The sequence below is a fragment of the Chelon labrosus genome, assembly GCF_963514085.1.
Source record: "Chelon labrosus genome assembly, chromosome: 2".
Taxonomy (NCBI): domain Eukaryota; kingdom Metazoa; phylum Chordata; class Actinopteri; order Mugiliformes; family Mugilidae; genus Chelon; species Chelon labrosus.
This window is the reverse complement of record NC_140338.1, coordinates 1,030,312-1,051,607: the sequence shown is the minus strand read 5'-3', so window position 1 is coordinate 1,051,607 and position 21,296 is coordinate 1,030,312. Positions and strand designations below refer to the sequence as shown.

The 21,296-nt window shown below is 43.0% G+C and overlaps 3 protein-coding genes across 3 annotated transcripts; 2 read left to right on the top strand and 1 right to left on the bottom strand.

The window, feature by feature from the left end:
* The first annotated feature begins 7,806 nt into the window (after positions 1–7,806).
* Positions 7,807–12,419, top strand: LOC311498056 (B-cell receptor CD22-like). The gene is made up of 8 exons (XM_084558495.1): positions 7,807–8,317; positions 8,944–9,198; positions 10,061–10,321; positions 10,436–10,696; positions 10,767–10,851; positions 10,942–11,002; positions 11,816–12,045; positions 12,136–12,419. Exons 2-8 carry the CDS (start codon positions 8,991–8,993, stop codon positions 12,212–12,214), a joined length of 1,185 nt encoding a protein of 394 aa, XP_084414621.1. The 5' UTR covers positions 7,807–8,317; positions 8,944–8,990; the 3' UTR covers positions 12,215–12,419.
* A 6,162-nt stretch (positions 12,420–18,581) lies between these two features.
* LOC311506101 (histone H3.2) lies at positions 18,582–19,059 on the bottom strand (the record flags this gene model as incomplete). The annotated part of the gene is made up of 1 exon (XM_084569982.1): positions 18,582–19,059. The coding sequence occupies one exon, from the start codon at positions 19,057–19,059 to the stop codon at positions 18,649–18,651; it is 411 nt and encodes a 136-aa protein (XP_084426108.1). The 3' UTR covers positions 18,582–18,648.
* Positions 19,060–19,308: 249 nt separating this feature from the next.
* LOC311504637 (histone H2A-like) lies at positions 19,309–19,885 on the top strand. The gene has a single exon (XM_084567843.1). The coding sequence runs from the start codon at positions 19,445–19,447 to the stop codon at positions 19,826–19,828; it is 384 nt and encodes a 127-aa protein (XP_084423969.1). The 5' UTR covers positions 19,309–19,444; the 3' UTR covers positions 19,829–19,885.
* Positions 19,886–21,296: the final 1,411 nt, after the last annotated feature.

The window sequence follows — 21,296 nt, the reverse complement described above, 5'->3', positions numbered from 1 at the left end:
GGTTGGGTCGAGGGTAAAGGCATCGAGGAGGGAAAGGAGCGGCTGAGGACAGTGGCAGGAGGTGTGAAAGGAACGTCGACATTGGGGAACGATGCAGATGGCGTGATTGAGATGGCTGAGAAGGGAGAGAAACTGCCGATTAGAACGGCTTGGAGCTTGAAGGAAATAAAAATTAACAAAAAAGTACAGAAAATTTTTTTCCGGCGGCAAAGATGCTTGGAATGAAATAGAGTTCAGAGTGATGGCAAAGAACTCTATAGAAATCCTGAACAGGGAAAAGATGCATCGATAATCGTGATGGTCGCAGTGATCGTTGAGTAATCGAATCTTAGCAGTGTGAGTTGAATTTGAATCGAATCGTGAGGTGCTGTAGATGGTACGCCCCTAAAGTGGGTGTGGTCAGGCTGATGGGGGTGATTCCAGGTTGGGTCAAAGGTGAAGGAATTGAGGAGGGAAGGAGCGGCAGAGGCCAGTGATGGGAGGTGCAAAAAGAAAGGTCGACATTGGGGAACGATGTGGAAGGAAATGAAATAGGGTTCAGAGTAGGGATGTGCGATATTTCATCTTTACGATATATCGTCAAAAACATTCCCCACGGTAAGAATATGTCATCCTGCAATAAAAACGATAAATTCCCATTGATGACGTATATATGTGCGCGATATGCTCGCAGCCCAATGCGTGTGGAATATTGACAAATTGACAATGGCGGAAGGCGGAGCAGATACGGCGGGCAACGAGGAGCTCGTTCCTAAACGAGGCTCCACCTCCATTATCTGGAACTGGTTTGGTTTTAAAAAGTCTGACGTGGAGCAGCAATTTACAACATGCAAGTATATCCAAGGCAATATATAAACATTGATGCCAAAGAACTCAATAGAAATCCTGAATGGGGAAAAGATGCATCGAAAATCGTGATAATCGTAATGGTCGTTGAATAATCGAATCGTAGCACCGTGAGTCGTAATCGAATCGCGAGACCGTGAAAGCGAGACTTCGAAGGCGCCTTGGAATAGAGGAAGGTTCTGCTGCAGAAGGAATGAGAGGACAAAGAAATGCAGAGGGTCGTTGGGGGAGGGAGGTTGGGTTAGGGATGGAAAAGGAGGATAAAAGGGATACGTTAGTAGGAAATGGGTTCGAGTGAAGACAAGGGTCCCCGTGGTAAGCAGTTACCGAGGTGAAAGTATTTGAAGTAGACAAGAATGAGGGAGCTATTGAAACTGAAGGCACCGTGTTGGAAATGGCTGGAGGAAGGGAAGAGGAAAGAACGGTGGGATGGTGGGATGTATGGGTAAGTGATGAGATAAAGGAAGAGAACAAGTTCGACAAGTGGGTGAATGTGGAACTGATACGACCTGGCTCTCGCTGGATAAGACTGGTGGAACTAGGACCCGACCTGAAGCTGCGGGCTGCGTGATGACGTCAGCGTGCACGGACGTGATGACGTGTAGGGGTCGAGCCGGAATACCTGAGTCGAAACACGTTGTTTGTCTGGTGGAGGAGATGGAGTTTTGAAGAAGTTTGAACAGTTTTGCCTTGTTATCGCTGCGGTGGAATGGAATGCGCTTCCTTCTCGAGGCGTGCTGGAGCCAAGCGACTGTCCAGTCTGCGATGGTAGCCGGGCGTGGAGGAGTGCCGGCCGGAGGTGAACCGATAGAGGGGCGGCCGGAGATGTAGGATGAGGGTCGTAGTTGCTGGATGGAGGATCATGTACGAGGTTTTGGCTGGAGGTGAATGAAAGGAAGTAGACGGAATAGGAGAATCGGGAATGTCGAACAATTCGCTGTCGGACGCATCGAGGACCAACTCTTGGTCCATCGTGAAGGTAACGGGCGAGGAGAGGTTAGGTGCGTCTATATTGGCAGGTGCGGGTAATTGGGTGTTTGAAGTGTGGTCCTGTTCCTGAACCTCAGTTATTTAACTTCATTAAATGCAAAAGGTTTTATCAACACACAAGACATATTGTGTTGGGGCTGAAATGTGAGGCTATAAAACGATGCTAAATAAAGAGTCGTTCTGGAGCTGAAGGAGTCGACTCTTCTTTGGGAGCCGAACTATACATCACTAGTGGCCATGGTAAAATGAGGTAATGAGGTAAAATGAGGACATGTTGAAATATATTGAACTAAAATGCAAAAAAGACGGATCAGAAGAAGAAGAAAACACCCTGACTAAACTGAAAAAAGACATTGACACTGTAAATAATGATTTGCTGTTTAACATATATATTTATAGGTATATATAGGTATGTGTAATCCTCCAACATCTCCACATCCCTACCCAGGATGCTGAGGGGCAGAGCAGCTGTTCCCTACCTCCTGAAGTCGATCACCATCTCTTTGGTCTTGTCCACGTTAAGCAGCAGGCGATTCCTTCCAGCCCACCCCACAAATCCATCCACCAGCCTTCTATACTCCTCCTCATCCCATCCACCGCTTATACACCCTACAACTGCAGAGTCATCAGAACATTTCTGTATATGACATGACTCTGAGGGGTAGTGAGCTTAGTTCCCATGGTCTGATCCTGGAGGTTCACCGCAGGGGGAGGAGTGGGGGGCATGAGATGTACTTCTTTACTCTCAGAGTGAAGTGTTGTAGTTTTTCAGTATTACTTTTGAAACAGGATGTTCCTAATTTTGATTGAACATTGCGGGGGTGAAAGAAGGCAGTCTTGGTCATTTGATTTATGAATTAAAAGAACATATCCTGGTTAAATATAACCTCTCACACGTTCCTCACACGTTCCTCACAGTCGCACCAAAGACCAAACCCCTGGATTATTGGCTCCTTTATTGATTTTAGTAAGTGAATCATGATTAGTGAACAATAATTTGGTTGATTTCACAAAGACCCCCCCCCCCAAAAAAACCAAACAAACAAACAAACAAACAAAAAAAAAATGTGCAGTACACGTGTCACAAGTGACTGTTGTGTAAAGACATTTGTGTCTGGAAGGTCCAGTCACTGGTTAATCAGGATTCCTGGCTGCAATGACACCATGAAGTCAAAATACATCTTATTATTGAATAGTTTATTGTTTAGGTGAACACCCAGGTACTTGTATTCCTCCTTAACCTTGAGGTCTAAGCCCTGGATGTTCACTGGTGCAGTATGAAGTGGTTTACTGCTGAAGTCAATCACCGCCTCCTTTGTCTTGCTGGTGTTGATGTGTAGGTGGTTCAGAGCACACCAGTCCACAAAGTTGGTGATGACCTCCAGGTACTCCAGATCGTTTCCCTGAGATACACGCCCGACAATGGCTGCATTATCAGAAAACTTCTGGAGGTGGCAGCTGTCAGAGTTGTGTCTGAAGTCTGATGTGTACAGGGTGAAGGGAGAGAGCACAGTACCCTGCAGCGCCCTTGTGCTACAGACTACCACATCAGACACACAGTCACCAAGCCTTACATACTGCAGCTCTTTAGAAGAAGGTACGGTGTTCCCCACACAGAAATGAATATATTCTGTCTGTGTCCTTCCCATGGGGGAGGATGAATACGATTATTATTCATCAAGAATCAAGAGTCTTTATTGTCTTTATGAGAACATGATGAAACTTTGTAGAGACAACATTTCAGCCAATTTAGAATCACCAATGAACCTAACCAGCATGTCTTTGGACGGTGGGAGGAAGCTGGAGAACCTGGAGAGAAGATTTTAAGCCTCAGCCATGTTTGGTTCTGAATTCAATAGATTCAGCACTGGACCCCCTGCTGGCCCTCCAACCCCACCACTCCAGTCTTTACACCACCCCAGACGGCCAATCAACAACTCACCACTGATCCCTTCCTGCCTATCACCTCTGCTTTCCCCCCAACTCCCACCCCCACCGAGAAGACCAGCCCTATGACTGTGACGCCTGGCCAGGTGAGAAGACAGCTGGAAGGTCAAGCAAGACAAGACAGCAGGCCCGGATCTTGTCAACCCCCGGGTCCTGAGGACCTGTGCTTCACAGCTGTCTGGCATCCTGCACTTCAACCTGAGTCTGAAGCTGGAAAGGATACTGGTGCTGTGGAAAACATCCTCCCCATCCCAAGAAGCCCATCCCATCTGGCCTCAACGACTTCAGACCGGTTGCACTGACGTCACATGTCATGAAGGTCCTGGAGAGACTCGTCCTGGCTCAGCTGAGACCCCTGGAGACCCCTGTCTTGGACCCTCTTCAGTTTGCGTATCAGCCACATGTTGGTGTGGATGATGCTGTCATCTACCTGCTGCACCGTGCTCACTCTCACCTGGATGGTGGGAAGGGCTCTGTGAGGATCATGTTCTTTGATTTCTCCAGTGCTTTTAACACCATTCAGCCCTTTCTGATGAGTGAGAAGCTGCTCAGGATGGTGTCAGCTCTTCCATTTTCTCCTGGATTACTGATTACTTGTCTGACAGGCCCCAGTTTGTGCGGCTGGGGGGCTCCCTGTCTGATACTGTTGTCAGTAATGTGGGGGCACCACAGGGGACTGTCCTGTCTCCATTTCTGTTCACCCTCTGATTTCCAGTCCAGCTCTGGGTTCTGCCACCTGCAGACGTTCTCTGATGACTCTGCAGTGGTTGGGTGTATTAGAGATGGACAGGAGGTGGAGGACAAGACACTGATCAGAGACTTTGTGGAGTGGTCCTAGACAAACCACCTACTCCTGAATGTGGACAAGACCAAGGAGCTGGTCATTGACTTCAGGAAGAAGAGGACACCAGTGGAGCCCATCACCATCCAGGGCCTGGATGTGGAAGTAGTGGACCATTATAAGTACCTGGGAGTCCACATGAACAGCAGACTGGACTGAAGGGACAACAGTGATGCTGTGGACAAGAAGGGACTGAGTAGACTCTACTTCCTGAGGAAGATCAGGTCTTTCAACGTGTGCAGCAAGTTGCTGGAGATGTTCTACCAGTCTGTTGTTGCCAGTGCCCTGTACTTTGCTGTGGTCTGTTGGGGGAGCAGCACCAGCAAAAAGGACATAAGTAGGATCGACAAAATGATCCGAAAGGCTGGCCATGTGATTGGCAGTGAGTTGGAGACGTTTGTCTCAGTGAGGGACAGGAGGACACTGGACAAACTGCTCTCCATCATGGACAATCCATCTCATCCACTACACCAGACAATAGAGGGGCAGTGGAGCTCATTCTCCAACAGACTGATCCAGCTCCGCTCCCACACTGAACGCTACAGGACGTCATTCATACCATTCTATGTCCAACAACAACTCACCTTTCTGTAACAGATAACTCAATGTTAGTCATGTTAATGGACACTACTGCACCTTACTATCATCCCTGTGTATATAATATATATTCTCCCATCTCTATTTCTTGTACATTTGTCCATATGCTAATATGCTAATTTGTACATTTTTGCTTGTGCTATTTTTATTTTATTTAATGTTTCTTTTATCTGTGGTTCTTTAGAGTGTTTTTTATGTGCAACTAAGCTACTGTGACCAAGCAACTTCCCTTGTGGATGAATAAAGTTTATCTAAGTCTTATTTCTCACATTCTTCCAGTTACTTGTTCTAATGATGAAACTTGTCACTGTGTCATAAACTGTTCCACATGAAATGTTCATCATAACACAACCAACAACTGCTTCACTGATTAAAACTCCTCAGTTTAACTTGACAACAAGAGAAAACAACACAAACAGTGAGATCACAAACTGTCACCAAAACAGATCAACTCACCACAACATGACTGTGTATGTTGATTACTGACATATTTGACTTTATATGCAGAAGAAGAAGAATGAGATCATTTAATAACCTAACACTAAATGTTGCTATGGTTACAAGGGGGATTAATAAACATGTGAAACAACAGTTCACACTCACATCTTTTTTTAGAAGAATGAAACTGCTGAACTGTTACCCGCCCATCTCGACCACGGTGAGAGGATAAAGAACAGAGTGTGCCTTCACATCACATCCTTCTTTGTGAGCACATTCATGTTGCTCAGTTCAGACGTTAGGCAACCGTTGTGGATGTTATTTAGCAGCTGATGTGTTTTACCTGCAGACACAGCAGAGAGAGGAGCCACCAACATGAGGTTTATAGTAGCAGAAGCTGGATTTGTCGTCTTACTTCTCTCTTGGTCAGGTACTTTGAGTTTGTGTTTTTCACATTTTCACTGATGCTGTAGCTGCTTGTTGTGGTTAATAAATACTTCCTGTTAGAATGGACACAAACATAAAGCAGGCTGTTAAACTCTGTGAAACATTGCTTTTATTTGTGTGTAACTGCAGAGCTGACCACTGATAGAAATACCAGATTCTTTGAGCTTCATCATTCAGTCTTTTTAGAGTGGGAAAGTTTCAGTCATTGATGGAGCAGTGAAGATACCAACTAATATTTATCAAATGTTCCACAGTCTCAATGAATTTAGTCACTGTGTGGTTTTGGAAAGATAATTCACTGATTCAAATGTTTTATAGAATATTTATTAATGATCATGAAGTCATTAAAATAACTTCAGATCACCGTCAGTCATTCAACATGTCTCTGCCATGTATATATTAGAAATGTATTATTATAATTATAATTTATTATAACATAAATATAAGTTATACTGTGTGGCAGAGGTTCACAATGTACTTTAGAGAACTATGTAAAAACTACTTCTCTTTTTGTGTCACTTCTCTTTTTCTAAGAACTTGTCCTCTTCCATTTGTCCTCTTCAGTTCAACTGTCTCATGTCTCTCATGTTAAATACATCACTGTTCCTTCACTGCATCCTCAGAGAGTGGGACGTCCTGCCTCAGCTCACGTACAGATTAACTGTAGAAATCATCTTTTTAAAGCAGAACAATTAATTGTGGTCTCTGATGTTCTCTGTGTTCCAGTGGTACTTGGTCAGAGTGATTATGGAGTGACTTACACTTCTACTCAGATCTGTGCTGTAGAAGGATCAACAGTGGAAATAAGCTGCAGCTACACGTACCCATCCAGAATAAATGAGAAGGTCACTGTGATTGAAAAAGCTGTGTGGTTGACTAAAATGGAAGGTGGTGAACCTGTGGATCTGATGACAGATGCAGAGTTTTCGGGTCGTGTTCAGTATCACTGTGATGAGAACAGGTGCACTCTGAGAATCTCAGACCTGAGAGAGAGAGACTCAGCTGAGTACAAGTTCAGATTCACAACAAACCAACCAGGAGGGAAATATACTGGTGTACCTGGAGTCACTCTGACTGTCTCAGGTAAGAATTTCTCCTCCAGATATGTCAAATGTGAAACATGGAACTGCTGTTACTGGACTATTGATGAATGTGTTTATTTAATGGGTGATAACAGTTAAAATGACATTTCTCTCTTCACTTCAGTTCTCCATGTAGAGGCCAAGAAAACGGATCCAAGAACAAATGCTCGCTTGGCAGAGGTGAAGTGTCAGAGCAGGTGTCGTCTATCTGATCATTCCTACGTCTGGTACAAGAATGGACTGAACATGCACAAAGACACTTCTTTAATTGAACAGTTATTTGAATATGGAGACAGTGTTTCCTGTGCTGTTAAAGGATTTGAGAAGTTTCCCTCTCCTCCACAATGTGAGTTTATTTCAGTCTTCCACTAACTCAGTGTCATCTCTGAATGAACCATCAGTGTCTATGTTTCAGAAAACCACACTTTCTCTTCCTGTTCTCTTCTTTGGTCTCTGCAGGGTTAGGTTTAAATGTTGTTCAAAACCTTTTCTTCTTCTTCTTCTTCTTGTTTCAGGTGTCCTTAATCCAACCTGTAACAAAGTGAATTACACTGACAGAAGCATCTGTGCTATCAAAGGCTCATCAGTGGACATTTCCTGCACATACAGTCATTATTATTATGTTATTTCAACATTCTGGTTCAGTCGTGATCATCAGTGGAAGGATCCCTCACAGCCTGAGGACCTGAGTAAAGACTCCCAGTATTCAGGTCGTGTTCAGGTCCTTGAATCACAGAGAGGAAGATCCACTCTGAGAATCACTAACCTGACAGAGACTGATTCATCTGAGTATCACTTCAAATTCAAGACAGTATTGTTTGAATGGAGAAGTGTTTTACCTGGAACAACTCTGACTGTCACAGGTACTGATGAACACTAACTGTGTAGGTGGATGTATTAGTGCATTGAGTATTTAAACAGATTTGACATTACTGTTGTGTTGTCATGTGCAGCTCTGCAGGTGCAGGTGACCAGAATAATATCAGTCCATCAGTCTCATACTGAGGCAGAGCTCAAGTGTCTCAGCAGCTGCCGTCCAGCTGGTCGTCTTTACGTCTGGTTCAAGAACGGACAGAAAATCAGGACACAGCAAACTTCTACTTTGAGGATTACCGCTCTCCTTCAGTCTGTGAGTTTACTTCACTCTGGCTGTCATACCTCTACTAGACAGTGTATCATACTGTACAGTTATTGTTGGTGTTTTACTTGTTGCGCATTGCACCTGTCATTCAGTAGTGAATCTTGTCGCTGCACTCACTGAAATTCAACTTGCTGATGACCCGCTCACAGAAAAGTTCAGATGAATCAAGAGTGAAATGACCATGAACTTCTACGTTCCTCACACCAGCGTCATGTCTGGCGTATGCTGGCTTCTACAGCTGTTAATCCTTTGGCAACACTTAGAGGTGATGCTGGGAAACTGTCATAGATGTGAAAACTAGTCCCACCGATTGCTCACCATGCAAGACTCCATTACTGAAGAAAAAACATGTTGAAGCACGTTTAAAGTTTGCTGCACAACATTTAGCCAAGTCTGTGAAATACTGGGAGAATATAGTCTGGTCAGATGAGACCAAAACTGAACTCCTTGGATGCCATAATACAAACCATACACAGTGTCTTCAATACCTGTTCCCTGTGTCATTCCAGTTTTTTAACACGTAACTTAATTTATGGACATCTAAGGTTTGATCTCTTTGCATGTGTGTGTTGCATGGGTTGTTACTGATGTCAGTGTATGTTTACCTCCTCCAGATGCTCCAAGGCGTCCCTCTGTGACAGTGAATCCTTCTGGGGAGACGATGGAGGGTAGTTCAGTGACTCTGACCTGTAGCAGTGATGCTAACCCAGCAGCTAAATACACCTGGTACAAGGAAAACCAAATGCTCAGTGAAGAAACACGGTTTGTCTTCAGGTCCACCCAGTCTTCTGACTCTGGAGAGTATTACTGCACAGCTCAGAACAAGCTTGGGACGACTACATCTGAACGTGTCACCATTAATGTGAAATGTGAGCAGAACAACAGATCTGAATCATGATTTGTTTGTGTTTTATTTTGTGAACTGTTGACTCCTTGTGCTCCTGTTAGTTTTACTTCCTGTCTTTGTGATTGCTGATTGTTTCCATCAGTGTCTTCCTTGTGTCTTTACTCTGGGTGTTTCTACATTTTCCATCAGTGTCTTCCTTGTGTCTTTACTCTGGGTGTTTCTACATATTTATTCTTCTCTGTACTTGTGGCCTTTGTGAAATGTCATCAGTCGCTGCCTTAGTACTGTTCCAGTTCAAAGTACCACCCTGGCCAAGTGCAGTCCAAATACCCAGATGTGTACTTGGTATACCTGTTTTATCGCGGATGCTTCTGTATCAGACCTATCATGTCTGAATTACCAAGTACGCAAGTTTTGTTTGTTGTTTGCTGACCTGTTTCACCTTCGGTCTTGTCTGCCCTGCAGTTCAGACTCTGGAGGATGGGAGATCATCCTTGATAAAGTGGTCAGGGCAAGTACACATCCTGGTACTTGGGTAGCGACTGATAACTCAAAAACAGACAAGAATGTTCCTTGATAAAAGCAGTGATTCTCTAAGGTCCAGATATTTTTCTTATGACCAGACCTTTGCATGGCTTTTGGTCCACATCATATTGGGGTCCTTGGATCCTTCATAACAGCTTACAGGTGTTCTCTGTGTTGTTCTCTGTGTTGTGTTTCTGGTTATCCTTCTCTTTTGTTGTGATGTATAGTTGGGCTACCTGTTTAAGCACACCACTATCTTTGTTTCCTTTATTACACATCCTGCCTATTTTCATTCATTCACATACTTTTCCAAAATACTACAAATGCAGTTTATAGAAGTCTATTTTCTACTTCTCCAGATCGTCCAAAGCTTCCCTCTGTGTCACTGAGTCCATCTGGTGAGATAGTGGAGGGTAGTTCAGTGACTCTGACCTGTAGCAGTGATGCTAACCCAGCAGCTAACTACACCTGGTACAAGAAGAACCAAATACTTCCTCTGGGACCAGGAGGTATTTATCATTTCACCTCCATCAGCTCTGAGGACAGAGCGATCTACTACTGCAAGTCTGAGAACCAGTATGGACAAATCACCTCTACACCTCTGCTCTTAGATGTTGAATGTAAGGAGACAGCTTGTATTTAACATTAAATAATATTTGTAGAGGTGGAAAGAGGTCAGCTACCTCTCAGATAATACATATAGAGTTACATTTCTCTCTGTATTGTCTCCTCAGATCCTCCAAAGCTTCCCTCTGTATCAGTGAGTCCTTCAACAAAGATAGTGGAGGGTAGTTCAGTGACTCTGACCTGTAGCAGTGATGCTAACCCAGCAGCTAACTACACCTGGTACAAGGAGAATAAAGACTCACCAAAACCTTCAGGACAGATCTTCACCATCACTGACAGCAGACCTGAACACAGTGGGAGTTATTACTGTGAAGCCCAGAACAGAAGAGGACGTCATAACTCCACCTTACATCTGATTGGTGTAGCAGGTGAGAAACAAAACAAACTGGTCACTGAATGTATGTAAATGATAGGACTAAGTATTTCCTTTTGATGAAGCAGGTACATGGAAAACAGGAGCTATAGCAACAGTCACTGCTGTTCTCCTGGTGGTCACAGTCCTCGCTGTCTTCCTGTGGATAAGGTGACCAATTAACATTTTCATTAACGCATCAGTGATTTAATCTCATAATGTATTAATTCATTCAGTATGTTTCTTTATTCTCATTTCCAGGAGAAATATATGTTTCAAACAGCAGTGTAAAGGTGGAGAAAGGCCTGTCAACACAACACAGGTGAGAAGTTTAAGAAATCAAGGATTTCCCTAGAATACTCTTTCTAAGTGGTTTGTGTTTGGTGCAGTGCAAATTCAGTTTTATCTGCATAGCACCATTAATGATGTAAATATTCTCAAGACAATGTGTCTCTGAAGGTTCTCAGTCATCCAGGTCACAATATCTGTATAAACAACAAAAGTTGAGTTAGTTTAAAGTGTTTTATCCAAGTCTTCAGTTCTAAAAGCCTAGTGGAGAGTTAAGAGTTAAATAGGAACAGTGTTGTCTGTCAGAACCTCTCAGGACCAGGGTCTGTCAGCTACAAGTACCTGGTCATTAACTGAGACCACAACAAAGTACAACACATCTCTGTGAGTTACATGCTTGCTAAACAGCCACATGGTCGTAATGTCAATATTTTTATAGATTCTTCAATGTGCACAATGGTAGAATATGATGGTGTGGAGCTTAAATAAAATTACTAAAGGTTCAGTTGTGTACACATTGCCTCCTGTAGCAGGAATCAGTAGTATTTTGTATTTTACAGATGTAAAAACCCAATGTGACATTCTCCATAGAGACCAGGCTCATCATAGTTTTGAAGCTATTCCTGAGTTATGTTTAAGTGAGTTTAACCTCCAAGCACAGAGTAGCTGAAGACGTTAACAGCCTTATTATATTATTTACTGCTGTATTTACACACCCAAATCATCTGATCTCAAGAATCCAAACAAGCTCCACAAAGTAGGATTAACTTCATACTGGTTACGTGACTGTTTAATTAATGACAATCTCCCTAAGGTCAAAATAAATGAGTTGTGTTTGTCTCTTCAGTCAGACATGGGTCCAGTGTATGACACCCCGTCCTCTGCAGCAGTAATGAGACCAACAGATCAGCAGGACGATGTTCTCTACAGCACCATCTGCTTCCCTCAGAGCCAGACAGATGTTCTGTACTCCAACATCAGGCGAGCTCAGCGGACGAGTCAAACAGAGGAAGAGGAGGATGATGGGGGCACTGAATACACTGCTGTTCAATGTGTTAGTTCTGGTTTTCCTCCAGGGTGAGAAGCAGCTGCTCTCTTATTGTTTTGTATTTGATCATAAAACGATAAATGTCCATTTAGACACTGACTGTTGTTTTGTCTTCACAGAAGAAGACGTCAAGAAAACAAGGAGAATCAGTTTGCACTGTACAGCACAGTCAACAAAAACTACACAAACACAACATGAGTCTGGTTTGATTTATGAAGGGATCGTGTTTTAAACATGGAGAAGATTAAAGAATGAAAGATTACTGGTCAAATGAAGGTTTTATTAAAATGTTGTTTATAATATCTTGAAGTCACCTTCTCCCACTCTGTGAACAGTGACCGTGTGTTTAATTCAAGTGTAGTAATTGTCCACAATGATTACATTAAACATTCTTCTTCTTCTTCTTCTGTAATGTTTATTGGCAGTTTGCATACTTAGTGCACTACCGCCATCTTCCGGGCTGAGGAGTGACCCAATGGGATGCTATTTATACCCTATTTAAACAAATAAAAGAAATAAAAAAAAAAAAAAAAAAAAAAAAAAAAAAAAAAATAATAATAATAATAATAATAATAATAATAATAATAATTTAAATTCTACTTGCTAGTTGGGTTTCTTTAAGGAAAGCTATAACAGCCCTAACTGTGGACTGTGTGCAAGCTGTACTCAACAAGTTTCCTATTGTTAGATCTTTCTTTACAACTCTCTTCATCTTTTCCCTCTCTCTGGAATATTGTGTGCAGTCTAGCAGTATGTGTTTTACGTTTTCTATTTCTCCACAGTGTGTGCATACTCCAGTCTGGTGTTTCCCTATAATATGTAATCCACTGTTTAAACTTGTGTGTCCCATCCTCAATCTGTTTAACCATGTTTCCTCCTGCCTTTCCAATCCACTGATTTTACTAGCTGTTACCTCCTTGTGTATGTTATACAGGTGTCTGCCTTTTCCCTCCTTATCCCATCTCTCTTGCCACATTCTGTTGATTTTGTCCTTAATAATACTTTTCATTTCTGACCTGCTTAATGCAACATCCAGCTCAACCAGTTCGGAAGTAACAGCTTCCTTTGCCAGTTTATCTGCCTTCTCGTTCCCCTCCACTCCCCTGTGTGCAGGGACCCATAAAAAACCTATGCTTTTTCTCTGTTGGTTTATTTTAAAAATGAGTTGATTCATTTCATGTAGTAGACCCTGTCTACATGTAGACTTTCCACTCTGAATGCATGCAAGTGAGGACATTGAGTCTGAACAAATTACCGCCTTATTGGGTTTTACTTCTTCCACCCATTGTAGAGCCAGAATTATTGCTAACATCTCTGCTGTAAAAATGGCCAGATGGTCTGTTGTCCTTTTTTTAATATTAACATTGTATTTTGAAATGTGGACTGCAACCCCTGTTTTCCCAACCTGATCTTTTGATGCGTCTGTGAAAATCTGAACTGCGTCATCATACATTATATCTATATATTGCTGAACGTTTTGATATACTCCTGACTTCATTATGTTCTTAGCCTCCAGATCTACCCTAGGAGAGCAAAACATCCAGGGTGGAATAGTTGGTCTACTGACAGTTTTGCAACACTCAATGGTGTCAATTTCCATCTCCTTAGCCTGCCTATTCCCATGCCACCCAAAGCTGCGTGATGGTCGCCCATACTCCCAGCAGTCTAATAGCACCTGCTTTGTGGGGTGTGTTTCTTCATGACCCTGGAGATTAACCCAGTAAAACATAGATAATTTTAATCGTCTGAGGTCTAAAGGCATTTCTCCTACTTCCACTTGTAATGATGGAACTGGTGTTGTCCTAAACGCACCACAACATATGCGAAGTGCCTTGGCCTGTACTCTATCTAGTTCTTGCATTGATGTTTTAACTGTTGAACTATAAACTATGCTTCCATAGTCAAAAACAGAGCGAACCAGTGCAGTATAAATCCTTTTTAGGGACAGGCCTGATGCTCCCCAGCTAAACCCTGCTAAACACTTCAGTATATTTATACCTTTTTTGCACTTATCAATCATTTTCTGAATGTGTGTTTTAAAATTCAGCTTAACGTCAAACCATACCCCCAAATATCTTATACTATCAACTTGCTTAATTTGCTGCCCATATAGTTTGAGATCAAGAGTAGGGTTTGTTCTTTTTTTGGAAAAACATATAAATTGTGTTTTCTCAATAGATAGATGAAAGCCCCACTCATGTGACCACTTTTCGACCTTAACAATTGCTGATTGCATTTTAACCTTCAAATTGTCAGTATTCCTACCTCTTACCCACAATGCCCCATCATCAGCATATAATGCTCTACCCATCCTCTGATCTATTCCATTAAAAATGTCATTAATCATTATATTAAAAAGCATTGGGCTACATACACTTCCTTGTGGAGTACCATTCTCTATTGGATATACACTTGAAAACTCCATCCCTACTCTTACCTCTATAGTTCTGTTATTCAGAAAGTCTTGAATCCAGTTGAACATCCTGCCACCTATGCCCATCTTATTTAACTTAATTAAAAGCCCTTCCTTCCACAACATGTCATATGCTTTTTCAATATCAAATAATATAGCCAAAACAGATTCTTTACATACTTGGGCTTTCCTGACTTCATTTTCTAGACAAATAATTGGGTCCATTGTTGTGCGGCCATTACGAAATCCACTCTGGTGAGGGGAGAGCAATCCTCTTTTTTCAATTACATATCCTAGTCTTATAGTAATCATTTTCTCCATAATTTTGCATAAGTTGGATGTAAGAGCTATTGGTCTATAGCTCTTAACCTCTGTTTTATCCTTACCTGGCTTACCTATAGGGATAACCACAGAATGTTTCCACATTCTAGGCAACTTCCCTTGCTCCCATATCTTATTATACAGTCTTAAAACTACACTCTTAGCCATATCAGATAGCTGCTCTATCATTTTATAACACACATCATCTTTCCCTGGTGAAGTACTCTTTGCACCTATTAAAGCTCTTTTCAGTTCAAATAATGAAAAATGTGTATCAATTGCACAGTCACTCGTAACTTTCCTCCCCAGTATGCCTCTGTTTTCCTCAATCACCTTTGTTCTCCACACTAACTCCTCACTTGATAGGTTCTGTGTGCTATGTACCTTAACAAAGGCCCTAGCCAGTACCTCTGCCTTTTCTGCATTAGTTACTGCTTCAGTGTCATTTCCTTTTATCACAGGTAAAGAGAAGTCCCTTCTAATTCCTCCCATTTTTCTTATCATTCCCCATACCTTACTAACCTTGATTTCTGACCCAATATTGCTGCAAAAGTCTCTCCAGTATTTCCTTTTAGCCTCACAAATTACTCTTTTGGCTTTGGCCTGTGCTTTTTTATACTCAATTAAATTATTGAATGTGTGATTTGATTTAATTACTTTAAATGCCTTGTTCCTTACCTTAACTGCTTCTTTACACCCCTCTGACCACCATGGAACCATTTTCTTTTTCCTCACCCCGGAAGATTTACCTATAGTCTCCTCTGCAGATTCATACAGTATGCCAGTAATCATAGAGTTCAACTCTTCAACATCATCACCTCGGTGTGACATAATCCCCGTCAGCTTCTCACTTGCTACCATACTATAAAGTCCCCAGTTGGCCTCTTTCATTTTCCATCTTGGGAACCAGTTATCTTCTAACTGAACACTTTGATCTCTCATCTTTGTCCATATAAGGTAGTGATCGCTTCCTAAACTATTTTCATTAAAAACTTCCCATTGGCTTCTCCCTGCTATTTGTTCTGACACTATAGTCAGATCGATAGCTGACTCTGTTCCTCTGCCTACATCAAATCTTGTACCTCTCCCATCATTCAAACAAACTAGATGGTGCTCATCCATGTACTCCTCAATAGTACTCCCATTTTCATCTGTTCTAGTACTGCCCCATAGTGAGCTGTGTGCATTAAAATCTCCACATATTATTACTTTACCATTTCCCCCTTCCCATATATCTTCTAGCATAACTTTTGTTAACTTTTGACAGGGGTTATAAAAATTAGCTATTTTGATTCTAGTTCTGTTAACCCATACTTCAATGATGATCACTTCAGTCTGTGCATCAATGTTTATAGCCCTAAAGTGAATACCTTGTTGGATGAATGTAGCCACTCCACCCCCTGTTACAGGACTTCTATCTTTGCGCACAGCCGTATACCCATGAATTATAAAATCAAGAGAGGGTTTTAACCAAGTTTCCTGAATACAGATGATATTAGGTTTTACAGATTGTTCTTCAATAAAGCATTTTAACTCTTGTCCGTTAGCAATTAAACTCCTGGCATTCCATTGCAAAATGGATATACCCATCAGAATCCACCACCACATGATGACTGACCTTCTGCTACCTCTGCTCTAAGCATTTCATTAATAGAATCGGTTGTTAGTCCCTCTTCACCTAAGTACTTCTCTGCTGCTTTTATTATTATTTTAATTCTTGCTGTTCTGCTGTCTGTTTGTGCTGTACAGTTAATGACTTCCACCATAAATGCAATAAATGTCTTCTTTTCTACAATCAGAGTATTCTCATTTACTCTACAGCATTTATGAACAACGTTTTGGGCTGGATTTTGGATCGCAGGTACCATTCCTACCCTTGGGCCTACATTATTCCTTGTTTTCACATCGACTTTTTTGATTGCTTCAGCATATGTAATATTCTCTTTCACTCTCACATTTTGGACTTGAACTGCTCTTTTGTGTGCTTCACATCCCTTATACGCAGCGCTGTGCTCTCCCCCACAATTACAACATTTAATTTTCGTCCCTTCAGTACATTTACCATATTCATGGTCCCCTCCACACTTAGCACAACGGGCCTTAGCTCTACATGCTACAGCAATATGACCAAAACGCTGGCATTTAAAACATCTTGTCGGTGGGGGAATGTATGGTCTCACTTCATAGCTCACATACCCAATTCTAACCCGTTCAGGTAGTTTGTCCTCATCTAAGGTTATCATAACAGACAAACTCGGTCCTTTAACTCCGTTTCTAGTGTATGGCAGTCGTTTAACTTTATTTACACGAACTCCACTTATGTTTACTCTAATTTCCTCTTCGGTCACGTCAGTCGATACTCCAGATATAACACCCATAACTCTCCCTCTTTCTTCCCACATTTGCGGTTTCACAGCCTTCCCCAGCAGTGTTTTACACATCATTAGTCCTTGCTGTTGATCTCTATCCGTACAAACAATTAGCAAGTTTCCATCTCTTAAAGTTTTGACTGTACGTACCTCACCTACTAGCTTGTACACAGCTTCGCTGACCTTTAAAGGATTTAATGTACACGGTGTTTGAAATCGAATTATAACTTTAATGTCATTTTCTTTAATCTCGCCTCCTCTGTTTCCAATGGCTTTCCTTTTCTTGCTCCCTTGTCTCACCTCCTGCCAAACTCCCTCGTTTGAATTCGCTCCACTGGAGTCTAATGAATCTTCAATACCTTCCAGCTCCTCTAGATCGTTCTCACATTCACTTCCTGCATGCATGTCACTTCCTGACCATCCCGGATCACTCCTCAGCCCTCCTGGCTTTCGCAACGGATCTGGGCCGTGCTTCACCATTCCCCTCGCTCCTAGCTCTCTCTCCGCCATCTTCGACCTTCCACATTAAACATTATTCTTCATCCGCTACCTTAATGATTGTGTCTCTTGATAGAGACAATCCCTCCGTAAAAAAGTAAATTAGTCCTAATATATATAAAAACTGTTTTATTTGTCGTGATTATTAAGATCAATAACTAATGTCAGGACAGGGTAGAACTTTGTTTTGATGGGCATGCCATGTGGCCAATCACATGTGAGGACTTAGAGTCATACCATTATGTGACAGCATGGGGGGGCGGGGTTACAGACAGCGGTGAGGAAGTACAGCTGCACTTATTTATGCATGACACCCTTAAAGGAAGTATCATCTGCTGAAGGCAGAGTGTCTTCACTGCAAAATGAAAATAATATTAAAGGTTCCACCACAAACCTGCACAAGGACATTTATACCATTTGTTTACCGAGTTTGATTGTTTTTGCTTGAGTGGATTTGATTGCAGTGTTTATTACAATTAATAGACACATACCATATGTATTTGTTGTGTTGGGGCTGAAATATTAGGCTGTAAACGATGCTAAACAAAGAACCATCACTAGTGGCCATGGTAAAATCTTTGTGTGTAATTACAGTAGTGACGTCTGAAGGTTCTCAGTCATCCAGGTCATGGTACATCAAGGTTCAAAAAAGGCAACTGGACTTGTAGAGTTTTTGAGAAGACGTTTCACCACTCATCATATCTTCTTCAGTTCTAGGGGACTGGTGGGAAGTCTGAGGTTTAAAACTTGAAACTTGCTTGTTGTGTTAACAACAGTAGGCCTAGCTACAGTAGGTACCACAGGGTGGCAGCAGAACAGTCTTGATTTATCAAGAACGTTAGTACAATAAATAGAAGCAAGAACTCTGGAAGGTTGATTTCTTACCAGTTTATACTGATAATAAATATAATCATTTAAAACCCATTGTTGAATTTAACAAGTATAATAATGTATAGTGAGAGGAATAAAGTCCTGAGCAGAGGGAGGTGGCTCTTAAAAGAGCCGTTGTGGTTCGTGGAGCAGCAGATACTCTAAGCTCTCTCTCCGCGGATGCGCCGGGCCAGCTGGATGTCTTTGGGCATGATGGTGACCCTCTTGGCGTGGATGGCGCACAGGTTGGTGTCCTCGAACAGACCGACCAGGTAAGCCTCGCTGGCCTCCTGCAGAGCCATGACGGCGGAGCTCTGGAAGCGCAGGTCGGTCTTGAAGTCCTGAGCGATCTCCCTGACCAGGCGCTGGAAGGGAAGCTTGCGGATCAGCAGCTCGGTGGATTTCTGGTAGCGACGGATCTCCCTCAGAGCCACGGTACCGGGCCTGTAACGGTGAGGCTTCTTCACGCCGCCGGTGGCCGGGGCGCTCTTACGGGCAGCCTTGGTGGCCAGCTGCTTCCTGGGGGCTTTGCCTCCGGTGGATTTACGGGCGGTCTGCTTGGTTCTAGCCATCCTTACAACTTGTTTCTCTTTCAACAGGAGAAAAGTGTGATAACCAGGAGAGAGCCGCTCTTCTTAAACGGTGGGACCGGCGGTGAAACGGTGACGCTGCTTCGGACCTCCGGCTCCTGATTGGTGAGCGGCTCTTCCTGGAGCTCAGCGCCGCCTCTAGAGGAGCCTCCTCCCGCCACAATGTGCGCTGATCATTGGCCGAAAGTCGGTTCAAAAAGTCCGCTAAACCCGAGAGAGATCCGCCCTCTGCTGCTCTGCTGGAAGCTGTTCTGGTTGTTTCTCAGGAACCGTCACCGCTGTGGGTGGACTGACATATAAAGGAGGCTTTCTGCTGCTGGAGACACATGTTCGCTGAGTCTCGACTCTAGAAAACACATCAGTAACAATGAGTGGCCGCGGAAAAACCGGAGGCAAAGCCAGAGCTAAGGCCAAGACCCGCTCGTCCCGGGCAGGACTCCAGTTCCCAGTCGGCCGTGTCCACAGGCTGCTGCGTAAAGGTAACTATGCGGAGCGTGTCGGTGCCGGAGCCCCCGTCTACCTGGCGGCGGTGCTGGAGTACCTGACCGCTGAGATCCTGGAGTTGGCTGGAAACGCTGCCCGCGACAACAAGAAGACCAGGATCATCCCCCGTCACCTGCAGCTGGCCGTCCGTAACGACGAGGAGCTCAACAAGCTGCTCGGTGGAGTCACCATCGCTCAGGGTGGTGTGCTGCCCAACATCCAGGCTGTGCTCCTGCCCAAGAAGACCGAGAAGCCCGCTAAGAAGTAAACCTGCTGCAGCGTTTACAACAAACCAAAGGCTCTTTTAAGAGCCACCCACTACTTCTCTAAGGGCTATTATTACTGTTATAGAGGATAAAACACTTCTAGTGGTTGAATAAACTACATTTATATGTAGCAGATAATTTACTGAAGCTGGCTTCATGGTAAAACTACATCTAGTCAATCCTCTAACATTACAAAGGCCACAAGCTTTATATCAACATTTATTCTCCATCTGTACAATAATAACCTTTAAATGCAATGAGTCAAACAGGTTTTTATTGTCATTTCAACTATTTAAAGCAGGTGCAGTATAAAGTGTATCTATTCAAGCTGATGAAGACAACACACGACAACGCAAACATTGCAAGAACCAGAGAAAAGGCAAACAATACAATATAAACCGTGAACGACACAGAATAGAGAGAATAGAGCGCACCGCCAATTAATGCTGTGTAAAATACAAATGTCCTCCTCACCCTGTCCATGGAGCAGGACAGAGACAGCAGCCTGTCACTGAACCAGCTTCTCTGTCTGACTATGGTGTCCTGTAGAGGGTGGTCGACATTGTTCATGATGGACCAGAGTTTGTTCAGGGACTCCAGCTCTGTCCCTACCACAGAGTCCTCCTTCTGGATCAGCTTGTCCAGCCGTGAGGTGTCCTTCTTCTTAGTGCTACCTCCCCAGGACACCACAGCATAGAAGAGGACACCTGGAACGATAGTCTGGTAGAACATGTCCAGCAGCTTCCTGCAGATATTAAACCACCTTAGCCTCCTGAGGAATTAGAGACGGCTCTGACCTTTGTTGTAGACTGAGTCTATGTTAGCCCACCAGTCCAGTCTGATCCAGATGTAGACCCAGTTACTTATAGGTCTGAACCACCTCTACACACTCCCTGTTGATGGTTATGGGCCTGGACCATCAGTATCAGTGATGTGGTGATGGAGCTGGTGTTGAGTGACCAGATGAGCGTCTCCACCAGGAGAACACAGAGGAACTTGGTTCTCTCCACGATCTCTATGGAGAATCTGTGGATGATCAGCAGAGACTGGTTGCTCTGTGCTCTCCTGAAGTCAACAACCATCTCCTTGGTTTTATCACTGTTCAGAGACAGGTTGTTGGTTCTACACCAGGTAGTAAGATGTTGCACCTCCTCCCTGTAACTGACTCATCGTTCCTGCTGATCAGACCCGCCACAGTCGTGTCGTCTGTGACTAATATAGATCTGAACACATGTGGTAATATAGACAGTATATAAAATGGTAATGTTTATACAAACTACATTTTCATCTATCAGATATAGTTTAGTGGTAAAAACTCCAGATCCAAGTAATTCCTCTAACAAACATTACAGATGCCACTTTCAGAGCCATTTATCAACTACTGAACAACATGTATTATTTATCAGTAAAGTCATCTTGTGTGTAGTTACAACTTCTGCTTTTGACGCTCTGTCCGTGAACAGATGCATT

Bases quoted from the DNA above. Each gene is read 5' to 3' on its own strand.
- LOC311498056 (XM_084558495.1), top strand. From the start codon at position 8,991: ATGGAGGGTAGTTCAGTGACTCTGACCTGTAGCAGTGATGCTAACCCA. The intron at 11,003-11,815 runs GTGAGAAGTTTA...TTGTCTCTTCAG, and splicing joins GGCCTGTCAACACAACACAG to TCAGACATGGGTCCAGTGTA. The intron at 12,046-12,135 runs GTGAGAAGCAGC...TTGTCTTCACAG, and splicing joins AGTTCTGGTTTTCCTCCAGG to AAGAAGACGTCAAGAAAACA.
- LOC311504637 (XM_084567843.1), top strand. From the start codon at position 19,445: ATGAGTGGCCGCGGAAAAACCGGAGGCAAAGCCAGAGCTAAGGCCAAG.